Here is a 12320-nt window from a genome sequence, read left to right as displayed (position 1 = left end):
TTTTCAGCATCAAGTAAATGGACTAATTACACAGCCAATCAGAAGCTGTCCTCTGTTGGTCAGGATGGGATGGGTCATGCAGTGGTTATAATCAAAGGTTTTCTTCTTGCCCACATTACATGTGGGTTAGCTAGGGCCCTGCTCCATGTCTCTTCACCCTGGACTGAGGCTGACGGAGCAACCACCATCTCCAACACTGCAGCTCAATGTGGCAGAGGGAGAGAGCTCTGGAAGTTTCCACTTCTACTGTTTAAGTACTTAAGCGCAGCAATACCCAATATCACTTTCACTCACAGCTCATTGGTCAGAACTCATCACATGATCCCACCCAACCACCAGGTGACCAGGAAGTGCAGTCCTACCTCTTGGCTGGACATCAGGTTCCAGGTGCTCCAGGGGCCAGAGAAAGTGAGGCAAGAGTCCCGACCCCGGCTTGGAAGTACAGGTAAACTAAAGGGAAAAGAGCTGTGGTCTCCCCTTTCAGATGTACAGCAGCCCTTGGTTGGGCCTAAGCTGGGGCATCCTCTCTCAAAGGGGAGAGTGTTCTGGCTGGTTGTCTTGGAGCTAAGGGCTTTCATGGTGCCATGTGCAGAGGGAGGGTCTTTCATGGTGCCATGTGTAGAGCAGTGGCCTGGGGTCAGAGGTCTCCAAAAGGGCTCAGGATGGGGCCTCAACTCTCAGCAGTGAGGCCTCGCCTCAGTTCGGAAAGCCCAGCCGCCTGGGAGGGTGAGTGAAATGCTGACACCTGATTTTATTTACTCATTCTCACTCACTTGCTTTTTAAGCTCGGCATAAATTTTCCTCTAGGACTCAGTTTGTTAAATGTTCTTTGCATAGAAAACTTTAGGCTGAATGTGAAATGATTCCGTTCCGAAGAATGTTAGCCCGTCTGTTCTGTTTTAGGAAGGTTTGTCGTCTTAATCTGTGTTCTCTGGTGCCTTGAAATGCCTACACATCGTGCAGTTGGCCAATCCGTTCCAGAAGGAAATGCTGTACTTGAAATGCAGCCGACACAGGGTCTACCTAAATCCTAGCATTTGTGTGGACTTGTGTTTAAAATTCTACTCCCACAGAAAGTATGCTGTCATCCCCTCAAGTATATTCCAAGCCTTGTTTGGCTCATGAACCATTAACATCAGCCTTTGTGTCAGGGAAGTAGGGACTTGACTGGGACAGAAACCTCAACAGCAGAACCTGAGAGAAGCAAGGCCCTCCTGGTTTCCTTCCTGTGAAGGGCAGAGGTGGCGCTGAGGGCAGAGGGCCTCCTGAGGATGGAGGTGGTGCTGGTCAGCCAGGAACAGGTGACGTGACCTGCTTTGGTATTCCAGGATCCTTTGCTTTGGCGACTTGCAAGGCCCAGCCCAGGCACGGGCCTCAGCACTCAGGCAGGCCCAGAGCACTTGAGGTTGGAGGCCTTGCCTGGCTAGATGCTCAGCTGTGGCCTGCAGCCTCCTGACTCAGGACTGCTCTAGTTCAGCCCTGGAGCTGCCCCAGTTGAAGGAGGTTCCCCATCTTCATCCTGAAGCAAGCCTTTGCCCCTGGCCTCCTCTCTGTCTTGGGCTCAGCCTCCATGAGGGCATAGGACTGGTGGGAGCCCCGCGGGCTTCTGCCCTTGCAAACGCTGGCAGATAAGTCTGGTCGCCAGGCAGGTTCGTGAGCAGAACACAGGAATGAGAGGAGGTGCTGGCTGGTGTGGCTCAGATGTGGGTCTAGGTGTCAGCCTCCATCCAGTCATCTCCTTGCTGGCACCCTTTGTGGTCACCAATAGATGACTTTGGAGTGGCAGGTGGTAGAGAGTGGGCAGTCATGTCTTCAAACTCAGCTGTCTCCCTAGGATGGGGTCCATGCCTTCAGGGCAACTGCCCATGTCACTGTGGCACAAGGTCCTGGACCCAGGGGTCCTGCTGTTTGAATCATCACGTTGGCTGTTGTGCCTCTAGGGCATGCACCGCTCACCTGGCTTGAGATTTGCTTTCCAATCATGCCCGAGTTGGCTTCATCTGGGCTTTCTGACTTCACCAGGGAAATGCCGAGGCTGGCTGATTGAAGGAGGGCCCCAGAGCTGCTCACAGCCTGTTCCTATTCTCAGAAATCACACAGTGCAGTAATACCTCCTGTGGGAAGTTTCCTTTTGAAAATTGTATGGCCCCTTTGCCTGCACCTGGCTTCCGCAGAAGCCTGTGCCTCGGGCTTGCACAAGCAGCCCACAACAGATGGCTCTGATCACCTCCTGCGAGGAGATGGAGGCCCTGACGTCGTCCCCTGTACTGTCCTCGCCATGTACCTGGGAAAGCAGAGAACCCTCTTTGTAAGGCAAACCAGCCTCATGAGGAGGAGACTTTGAAGGCTCCGGCTGTATCTTCAGGCCTTTGCAGCAAGGGAATTAAGAGTGATAGCAAAATTATAAAAATAAGCATCCTAGAGATGAGGCAGGCACCGCACTCGGTGCTGCATGTGCACCATCTGCAACTACCCTGAGGGACGGTTATTACCAAAGCTTAACATGTGAGGAAACTAAGGCACAGTCAGTTGAGCAGCCTGTCCAATATCCAGGAGGACGACCTGGCCCCTCATGTCCAACACCAGAGTTTGTGCTCCCAGTGCCTGCTCCGCTGTGGTCTCCCAAGGGATGCTGGTAAGGCACAGGCCAGAGGCACCAGGTTCTGCAGGGCCTCCCAGGACTCAGGGGAGCCTCCACTTTGCCCAGTGGGACGTCAAGGGGGAGCCACAGGAGGTTTGCACAGGAGAGGAGCTGATAGAATCGCATTTTAGAAAGATCACAGAGCTGGCATATCTGAGACAGGATCCCTTCGGTGGGAAATGCCAGAAACCAACTCAAAGGGACTAGAGCAAAGAAAAGGGGAACTGCTAAATCATTCACTGGAAAGTCTGCGGGTTGTGCTGGCTTCGGGTGCAGGGAGATCAGAGCTCAATGATGTCTCGAGGACTTGGTCTCTTTCCTTCCAGCCCTAAGGTCTGTTTTCCTCTGAACTAGATTCCTTCTCAAAGAAGGTTCCAGAAGCTTCAGGTTCCTAGCCTTCCGTCTCAGATAAAATGCAGGCCTCTTTCCTAAAGGGCCCAATAAGAGTTTCAGGGAGAGCTTAGGGTAGTCTAGCTGGGTTTTGTGACCTTCCAGGTCAGGAGGGCTGGTGCTGAGTGACCTGGCTGGCTCACTGCCCTCGCTGTGGAGTGCAGCAGGGTGGGCTTTGGACTTGTAGTGGTGCCAAGACTTGGAGCTCCATCCAGTGACAGACGTTGGGGGTGGGGGCATGGGTGTGTGCACGTGCGTGGGGTGTGCAGGTCAGGGAGGACTGCAGGGAGAAGGAGGCAGGTGCTTTGGATCTAGATGGATGAACAGGCATTTACCTGGCACACCTGTGTCTGTAGGAGCCGCTGCCACAGCACACGTACGTGTTCTTGCCGGACCACAGATCCCAATTCTGCCTGGGATGTGGCTTTCGGGAATTAGCGTGGATGTGTCCGACCTGCATCACTCAGAAAGGCATCCGCTTCTGTCTTTCTGTCCTCCCAGCCATGAGTTGACTTAAGTTTCAGCAGCTCAGAGCTCATGTTGCCATGCCAACTCCTCTGCAGCAGGCATCCAGGCAGAAATGGCCTGGCCTGAGCTCAGTGCCGCAGGCGGATGCAGGCACCTTGGGTAATTGGATTGGAGCAATCCACGTGGCTTTTCCTGCGGAAACCAGGGGCTTGGCGCAGCTCCTGTTTAGACATGAGCTTGTGGACGCAACAGGGACTCAGAGGAGGCCTGTCTGCTCTGGGACTCCCAGCCCTGCTGCCGGGAAGAGCGGTGTCAGCAAGCATGCGAGCCAGAGGAAAGGGCAGTGGAGGGGAGACAGGCCTCACCCTAGCACGAAGGTGGGGCAACTCCCAAACCTCCTCAATTTTCCAGAAGCCCCCCAGACTCAGAGATCCCTAGAAAATGATGTAGGCTTCCTCATAGAGGCCAGGGCTTGCCTTACCAGCAGAACTGGTCTGGTTTGTTCACTTTCCCACCACCAGAGAAATTCAAATTCAAAGCCAGGATCCACCTAGGACCCTTTGCACCACTGTGCAGGCAGAGCCTGTGTGCCATTACACCTGCAAGTCTGTTTGTCAGGGAGCTGGCGAACGGGATGGCTGTCTTGGTGCTGGTGGTATTTGACGTCCAGTAGCAGAGCTCCTGGCCACCATGGCTTGTCCAGACGGGACCAGCCTGGCCAGGCCTTATTCCTGGGATCACCCTTCGCTGGTGATGGCAGATCAGCTGCCCCCTGAGCCCTCAGGCCAGCATCTAAGGAGAGGGGCTCTGGCTCAGTGCAGGCCTCTGAGCAGCCATAGTCTCCCACTGTTCATGCCGTGCTGCCTCAGCTCACATGTCAGCAACAGGGGTCTCAGGGCTGCAGACTGACTGCAGATCATCAGTCACTCACAGGAGCAGCCACAGTGTGTGGCTGCCTGCTGTCAATGCCACGCACCCACCAGGAGTGGCTGTGGCTGTGGCCTCTTGGGTCCTGCCCAGGACTTGTTCACTTCTTCCCCTCACATATGGACTTGGGGTTGTCTGGGCTCCCAAACTCCCAGGGCAAGTTCCCCTCCTACTTGGGTCAACCTGCAAACCATGGAGTTCTGTGCCCCCTGCAGCCCAGTCCCCTTGTCACAGTCAGGCCCAGTCCAGTCCCCACTGCAGGGAACAGCAACAAGCTAGTGAAGTCCAGCAGCTCCAGCCTAAGCAGTGTGACTGATGTCTCTGAGGCTCCTGAAGGCGCTCTGGGACAGTTAGGGTCCTGAGAGTTCTGTGGGTGGGCTCCAGTGACCCCCAGAACCGTGCCCAGGACCACAGACTGGGGAGAGCAAACAGGGCACACAGGGGCTGACCTCAGGGGAGGAGTGGTTGGGAGGTCCTACCAGGAGGGGCACAGCAGGCAGGGAAGGAAGCAGGGCCTGGCCAGGTCACCAGCCTGGTCCCTTTCTGTCCTCATGATTGTCCTGGGAGGTGGGAAGTCCTGACTAGTGCAGGTTGCACTCAGGTCACCCTGAGTCCCAAGCCCAAGCTAAGCAGTGGGCAGTGAGGCTGAGGGCCAGGGGCAGGTCTAAAGTATCCTTTTCTAGGTCAGGGCTGACTCCCAGGAGCCCGGCCTTGGGGTGCCGTGTGGCCTCCCACACTGACCCCAGTGCTCAGGAGTGACTATGGGGCCTGCCAGGACCCATGACGACCTGGAGGCATCGGGACTCCAACTCAGGCCTGGAGAGCATGGTGTCGGGATGTCATTCTGGACAATCTCGGAAGCCACACAACAGGATTCACAAAGGGGACAAACCCACAGATGACTGTGGACTTCAAAATAAGGAGCCCTGGGGGAACAATGCAGTCTGAGGTTGAGCTGCAAAAACTCAGCCCACAAGGCCTTTGGGGGTCCTGCCAGTCCCCTCAGAGGGGTCCACAGTGAACTCTGCTTGGCAAAGTTGCCAGTCCAGGGACATGGAAGCAGAGAGCGGGGGCACGGAGTCCCCCACCTGAAGACAGAACCTGCACTGGGCCCACTCTGTGGCCCAACTAGGCCAAAGGAGTGCAGGCAACAGGGAGGGGATAGGCACCGGTGCGGCTGAGCACCACCACACAGTGGGCTCGGGCCAGGGAGCACGTCCCGCCTTGGCCACCTCTCTGAGGACTCGGGGTTTCTCTGAAAAGTTACCAGCCTCTAACGTTTAACTCTAGTTCTCCTCTTTCATGGGAAAGTGTAGATCAGACTAATTAATGTGTTGTTGCTTATTTACCCTCCTTTCATTTCCCTGAGACAAGATAATTAACCACAGAGCCTTAGAAACCAGCTCCAGGGTGGCAATCCCTTTTGTGTCTCCTGCACCAGCAGCTTCTGTGCAGAGGCAGGGGCTGCACACAGGAGCAGGGCAGGGGGAAGCAGCTGGGAGGCTGCGAGGGGCTGTGGATGGGGGACCTGGAGTCACTAGAAGGGGCCTGGAAGGGCAGCAGGAAGGGCTGACGTGCTTGGGTCTGCCACTTCCTAGAGGAGTGCTCTTGGGCCATTCCTGCCCACCAGCTGCCAGTCACCTCAAGTCCCATCAATTCCTGAATAAGGACCAAAGACATTCCTCTGGCCAGCCCAGGAGAAGCATAAAGATCAGGACTGGCCACTCACTACCATTGCTGGTAGGGCCATGGGGAGCTTGCCCAGAGGGTTTCTGGGGTCACAGCAGGAGAAAGGGGGGCCCAGGGCAGCTGAGGAGAGAGTCTGTCTCTTCTACACACTCCATAGCCCCATCTCAGCCACTAGCAGATCCCAACCCTGATGGACCAGTGTCAGGGATGCGCCACACGGGAGAGCAGGTTTGTGGAATTCCCTTAGGAACCCTTTGATGGAGTCTGCACCCTTCTCTGACCCATAAGGGAGCTCTGGCCACACTGTGGAATACCAGCCAGTTCTGCCAGGAGGGCAGCATGGTGCAGACAGGATAGACCTTCTCCTCCCAAATCCTTCTGCAAAAGTGTCCTCGGCCGGGCGCGGTAGCTCAAGCCTGTAATCCCAGCACTTTGGGAGGCCGAGATGGGCGGATCACGAGGTCAGGAGTTCGAGACCATCCTGGCTAACACGGTGAAACCCCATCTCTACTAAAAAAAAAAAAAATACAAAAAACTAGCCGGGTGAGGTGGCGGGCGCCTGTAGTCCCAGTTACTCAGGAGGCTGAGGTAGGAGAATGGCGTGAACTCGGGAGGTGGAGCTTGCAGTGAGCCGAGATCCGGCCACTGCACTCCAGCCTGGGCAACAGAGCGAGACTCCGTCTCAAAAAAAAAAAAAAAAAAAAAAGTGTCCTCATGCCAGGGCTCAGCCTGCACAGCCCTTCCTGCTGGTGGAGCCCAGGGTGGGGGTGGATGAGGGAAGAGCTGGTGGGGGCAGAAGCATAAAGGGCCCCTAGACAGAGACTGGGAGACTGGACTTTGTCCCCCAAGACAATGAGACCACCAAGGGTAGAGAGAGGATCAGCTGTGTCTAGGAAGACCCTCTGCACACTGGTGGTGGGCTTGGGGCTGTGGCTGAGGCTGAGGGCAGCAGGACAGTGCCAGGGTGGGGCAGGAGCTCAGGTGAGGATGGTGCTGGCCAGGCTGGGCTGGTGACTTCAGGTCACAGAGATGAGGGAGACTCGGGAACGGCCCTGCTTCATGACACTGGGGCGACTTCCAGGTGGCCCCAAGAATCTGGGCTGGACCCCTACCCTGAGGCCTTAGTGCCAACTACAGGGACTACTGGTGGCTGGAGAGCCTTGGGAGACCCCATCCTACCCCCATTGTCCCCGAAGACAGGACCTGCAAGCTCTCCCTCCGGCCCCAGCTGGTCCAACAGAGACAGGTGCCTGTGGGTGGCTCCGTGTCCGCTCCTGTGGCTGTCAGTCCAGCCAGTGTGAAGGCAGCCAGCTCCACACAATGAGGGCTGCAGGTTTGCAGGGGGGACCCTCCAGCTTGGTGAGGGAGAGTGAGTGGGCTGGCGCGCCCTCTGCAGGTTTGATTCATCTGGCAGCAATTGCTGGGATTTTAAAGAAAGAATGAGGGAGTACGTCCTGGAGTCTCCCAAGCCAGATGGCAGGCGGGGGCGGACCTGGACACCCACCAGTCCCGCTGAGCACTGAGCCACAAGCACTGGCCGCAGAGTGAGATGCCCATGTCCCAGATTTCACTGAGGCCCAACGCAGAGCTGGTTTCCCAAGGCTCCGGGTTGCCCGGCTGTGGTCTGCATAGACACATGTGCTGTTCCGAACTGCACCCTTCCAGTATTGGCTTCAAAGGCATTTCCCCTGAGGAGAGTGACAGCCTTGTGAAGCTGCTTATCAGAACCAGATACAGATCCAGCTCAAGTTCACCTTTAGACGCTAAGCCCTGGAGATGGTGGCTGCAGGCTTGTCCTGGGCTGACATGCCCCACAGAAACCCCCTCCACACACCTCGGGCTGGTGGGAAAACAGCTGCTCCCCCTCTGGCTGGAGGCATCCAGGTGAACCTCCGCTCATCCCCCATCTCCTGCATACCTGCTGGGGCAAGCCTGGGACTCTAGGGCACCCCTGTGCAGCCTATTCTTTCCTGAAGCTTGCGGTCTGCTGGGCAGGTGGCCACATCCCCACAGCATTTGTGATATAGAACTGCAGAGACTGGGCCACACGTGGTGGGGATGGGAGCCACTAGTGGAGACACCTAAGCCACCGGGGCAAGGGGTCCAAAGGTCTTCTAGGCAGGGAATTTCTAAGTTGAGTCTTAAAAGAGAAAGGGTGAGCGAGGCGAGGGGCGGAGGGATGGGGAATGGCAGGCAGGGACGGGACACGAGTGAGAGGCAGGCGTCCAGGGGAGGGGGCTGCAGAGAACCGCAGGCCTGACGGAGGGGCTGGGCTCCCCACTAAGGGCCGAGGGAGCTCCAGTAGGTGTGAGGCAGCTGTGACACAGCGGACTACACGGAGAGCGTCCCTGCAGCCCTTGTGGAGGCTGATAAAGTTGGGGAACCGTGATGCAGTCCTGGGCCGGCACAGGGGGTTCAGCAGAAGTGGCAGGGACTGATGGGGACTGAAGGAGGGCAGAGTCTGGTGACACCTAGGTCCCTGGCTTGGGTGACCATGGATTCAGGAGGAGGAGACGGTGTGGGGCCAGGACAGATGGCACCGTGGGCTCAGACCCCCCAAAGTGCCAGGGCAGGAGCTGGGCTGAGTCAGCAAGAGAGTGGGTGGAGAAAGAGTGGCCCAACTGCCCCAGTTATGAAAAGTCTGGGTTACACTTCTACAGGCTCCCCGACAGGGTGATGACACGTGGGTCCCTGGAGGCTGGGCAAACACTCCAGATGCTTGTCTTTATTGATTTTACATTCAGCACAACAGATGCACCTGGCAGCCTTGCCCAGGCAGAGCTCTGAGTCTGCTCCGAGACCCACTGTGGCTCCCACAGGGGACCCAGGGTGGGCTTATTCAGGTGGCTGTGGGTCTCGACTGGGCTGCATCTTGGAGGACATGAGGGACAGCGGTTAATGCTTGGGCCAGACCCATACAGCCCCAAGGAACTTCTCCAAAAGTCACAGGGACTGTCAGGGGAACTCGGATGGTTCTAGAAGTTGGTAAGACCCAGGCTGTGCTGGGATCCTCATTGCTGGGGGGTTTCTCCCATGGTCAGTGGAGTGGCAGCACCAGGCTTGGTGTGATCCTGCAGGCTGGGGCCACAGTGAGAGCCTGGCTGTGCACGGAGGGGACCGCCCTTCCCTGGGGGCCACAGTGAGAGCCTGGCTGTGCACGGAGGGGACCGCCCTTCCCTGGGGGCCACAGTGAGAGCCTGGCTGTGCACGGGGGGGACCGCCCTTCCCTGTGGCCCTGCCAGCCACACTGCCCTCTGCTCCAGGAGTCTCTGGCCCCTTTGCTCTGCTGTTTGTTCCTGCTCTGTCCTTACCTGGCAGGCACTCCGTGACAAGTGGCCATGTTTGTTGCTCCTCTGACCCAGGGTTACTGCTCTCCCATTCTAAAAACCGCCCTGGCTCCTGAAGGGCTTCCAGCGGCCCCCGGCCAGGGTGGGCCCAGGCGTCCTCTAGGATGCCCTGCCTGCTCCCTTTGCACCCACAGATCTGTTCCTCTCTGGAAACCAGGGCTATTTTCAAGCAATTGGGTTACAAGGTCAAGAAGATTAGTTAGGGGCAGTCATGTCACCAAGCTATTCGCTCCAAGAGAACAGCACGCATGGAGGAAGTGGTGTGCAGGGGCTGTCTCCCAGCCACCTGCTGAGCCTGCCACCTCCAGCCTGGTTCTCAGAATTGTCCTGCTCACACCAGGGGAAGCAGGAGTGCGATGAGCTGGGGCGACGGCCCCATCTCTGACCCGCTCCCTTAAGATCACTAAAAGCAGTCCCCCTACTTTGTGTTTCTGCAGGGTCTGCAGTAGGCCTCGGCATGGCCCACAGAGGTGAACCATGACCCACTGGCCAGTACTCACCATTGACCAGCCAGAGTTGCATCTCGCCAGGAGGTGACCCCTCCTCCAGCTGCCCCCAACTCCTTGCCCACCCTCGCCCAGGAAAGTGCCCGCGGCTGCCACGGACACCATGTAGTAGGGCCGGCTGCGGCGCCCAGTGAGCTGCGATGGTTTTGTACACGACCCCCTTTCCTAACAGCTGTCTGTCCGCCCTGCACTGTGTGTCCTGGGCCCTCATCTTCCCATGCTACTGGCTGGTGGACCGGCTTGCTGCCTCCTTCATACCCACCACCTACGAGAAGCGCCAGCGGGCGGACGACCCGTGCTGCCTGCAGCTGCTCTGCACCGCCCTCTTCACACCCATCTACCTGGCCCTCCTGGTGGCCTCACTGCCCTTTGCGTTTCTCGGCTTCCTCTTCTGGTCCCCGCTGCAGTCGGCCCGCCGGCCCTACGTCTATTCACGGCTGGAAGACAAGGGCCTGGCCGGTGGGGCAGCCCTGCTCAGTGAATGGAAGGGCACAGGGCCTGGAAAAAGCTTCTGCTTCGCCACTGCCAACGTCTGCCTCCTGCCCGACTCACTCGCCAGGATCAACAACCTTTTTAACACCCAAGCGCGGGCCAAGGAGATCGGGCAGAGAATCCGCAATGGGGCCGCCCGGCCCCAGATCAAAATCTACATTGACTCCCCCACCAACACCTCCATCAGCGCCGCTAGCTTCAGCAGCCTGGTGTCACCACAGGGCGGCGATGGGGTGGCCCGGGCCGTCCCCGGGAGCATTAAGAGGACAGCCTCTGTGGAGTACAAGGGTGACGGCGGGCGGCACCCCGGTGACGAGGCTGCCAACGGCCCAGCCTCTGGGGACCCTGTCGACGGCAGCAGCCCGGAGGATGCCTGCATCGTGCGCATCGGTGGCGAGGAGGGCAGCCGGCCACCCGAAGCTGATGACCCTGCGCCCGGGGGCCAGGCCAGGAATGGAGCTGGCGGGGGCCCAAGGGGCCAGACGCCCAATCACAATCAGCAGGACGGGGATTCAGGGAGCCTGGGCAGCCCCTCGGCCTCCAGGGAGTCCCTGGTGAAGGGGCGAGCTGGGTCAGACACCAGTGCCAGCGGGGAACCAGGTGCCAACAGCAAGCTCCCGTACAAGGCCTCGGTGGTGAAGAAGGCGGCCGCGCGTAGGAGGCGGCACCCCGACGAGGCCTTCGACCATGAGGTCTCTGCCTTCTTCCCCGCCAACCTGGACTTCCTGTGCCTGCAGGAGGTGTTTGACAAGCGGGCAGCCACCAAATTGAAAGAGCAGCTGCACGGCTACTTCGAGTACATCCTGTACGACGTCGGAGTCTACGGCTGCCAGGGCTGCTGCAGCTTCAAGTGTCTCAACAGTGGCCTCCTCTTTGCCAGCCGCTACCCCATCATGGACGTGGCCTATCACTGTTACCCCAACAAGTGTAATGACGACGCCCTGGCCTCTAAGGGAGCTCTGTTTCTCAAGGTAGGAGGCCTCGGCCCAGCCCGAGGACCACGTGCCCGCCGGTCCTACAGCCACGTGGGCAGGGGGGCTGCAGTGGGGAGTCATCATTGTGGGGGCTGGAGTGGGAGGTTGGAGTGGGAGGCAGACGCAGTCTTTCCTGGAGCTGAACAACAGGGCCCTGGCTCGGGGACACAGTTAACAAGAATGCAGGGATGAGCACTGAGGCTCTGGGCTCAGAAAGACTCATCTGGGCGATCCTGGGCCTGTTCCTCAGATCTCTGAGCCACCATTTCCCCAACTGTTAAGTGAGGAGACGGTGGGAGTGGACCAGAGCAGTAAGACCTGGGAAGGGTTCCAAGCTGGTGCAAGAGTGGTGATGGTGGTCGTGCAGATGGTGGCAGTGATAAAGCGAGGAAGAGCAGGAGGCAGGGCCCGTCCGTTCTTACGAGGCAGAGAGACCAGCCCAGACCAAGCGCACCAGGCAGGCAGATGGGACCCTCAAGTCTCCAGGCCCTGACACCGCCTGGCTCACTGAGGTCACTAGCTTCCCTGGCCTGGACACCCCTCCCTCTTGGCTGTCGTGCAGCTGCCCTGCAAGGCTGTCTGCCCACCAGCCGTGGTTTCGCTCCCATAGTCACTAATTAAAGTGAATCATAATTATTTCTGCTAATTTGGATTCGATTGGAGGAGTTTTTAGGCCGTGGTAATTCGGTCATTATACATTATCTTCCACTGTGCCTGAGATGCTCAGAGTGTCGACTTTTGTTCTCTATCCAAAAGCCGCTCATGGTGCTTCCAGAGTTTTCTGAAGCATCACTTGGCCAGTGGATGTAGCATAGGGCTTTCTGCCCCAAGAGGCAGCAGCTGCTTCAGATGTGGGTTCTGTCCCTTTAGGGTGAGACATGAAAAA

The 12320-nt window shown here is 57.9% G+C and overlaps 1 protein-coding gene across 7 annotated transcripts in view; it reads left to right on the top strand.

Moving 5' to 3' along the window:
* SMPD3 (sphingomyelin phosphodiesterase 3) overlaps positions 1–12320 on the top strand; it is a 92851-nt gene that overhangs the window by 69031 nt on the left and 11500 nt on the right. For 4 of the 7 annotated variants that reach the window (XM_033219784.1, XM_033219790.1, XM_033219787.1 and 1 more), the window contains one exon: positions 9900–11431. In XM_033219784.1, the coding sequence (XP_033075675.1) occupies positions 10109–11431 (1323 nt within the window). In that variant the 5' untranslated portion in view covers positions 9900–10108. Of the gene's footprint in view, positions 1–296; positions 446–9899; positions 11432–12320 lie in introns of all 7 variants that reach the window. The other 3 variants (XM_033219785.1, XM_033219789.1, XM_033219788.1) reach the window with 2 other exon arrangements.

Source organism: Trachypithecus francoisi, unplaced genomic scaffold (assembly GCF_009764315.1).
Source record: "Trachypithecus francoisi isolate TF-2019V2 unplaced genomic scaffold, Tfra_2.0 Lachesis_group10, whole genome shotgun sequence".
Taxonomy (NCBI): domain Eukaryota; kingdom Metazoa; phylum Chordata; class Mammalia; order Primates; family Cercopithecidae; genus Trachypithecus; species Trachypithecus francoisi.
The sequence above is the reverse complement of the archived record's forward strand: the minus strand, read 5'-3'. Positions and strand labels throughout refer to the sequence as shown.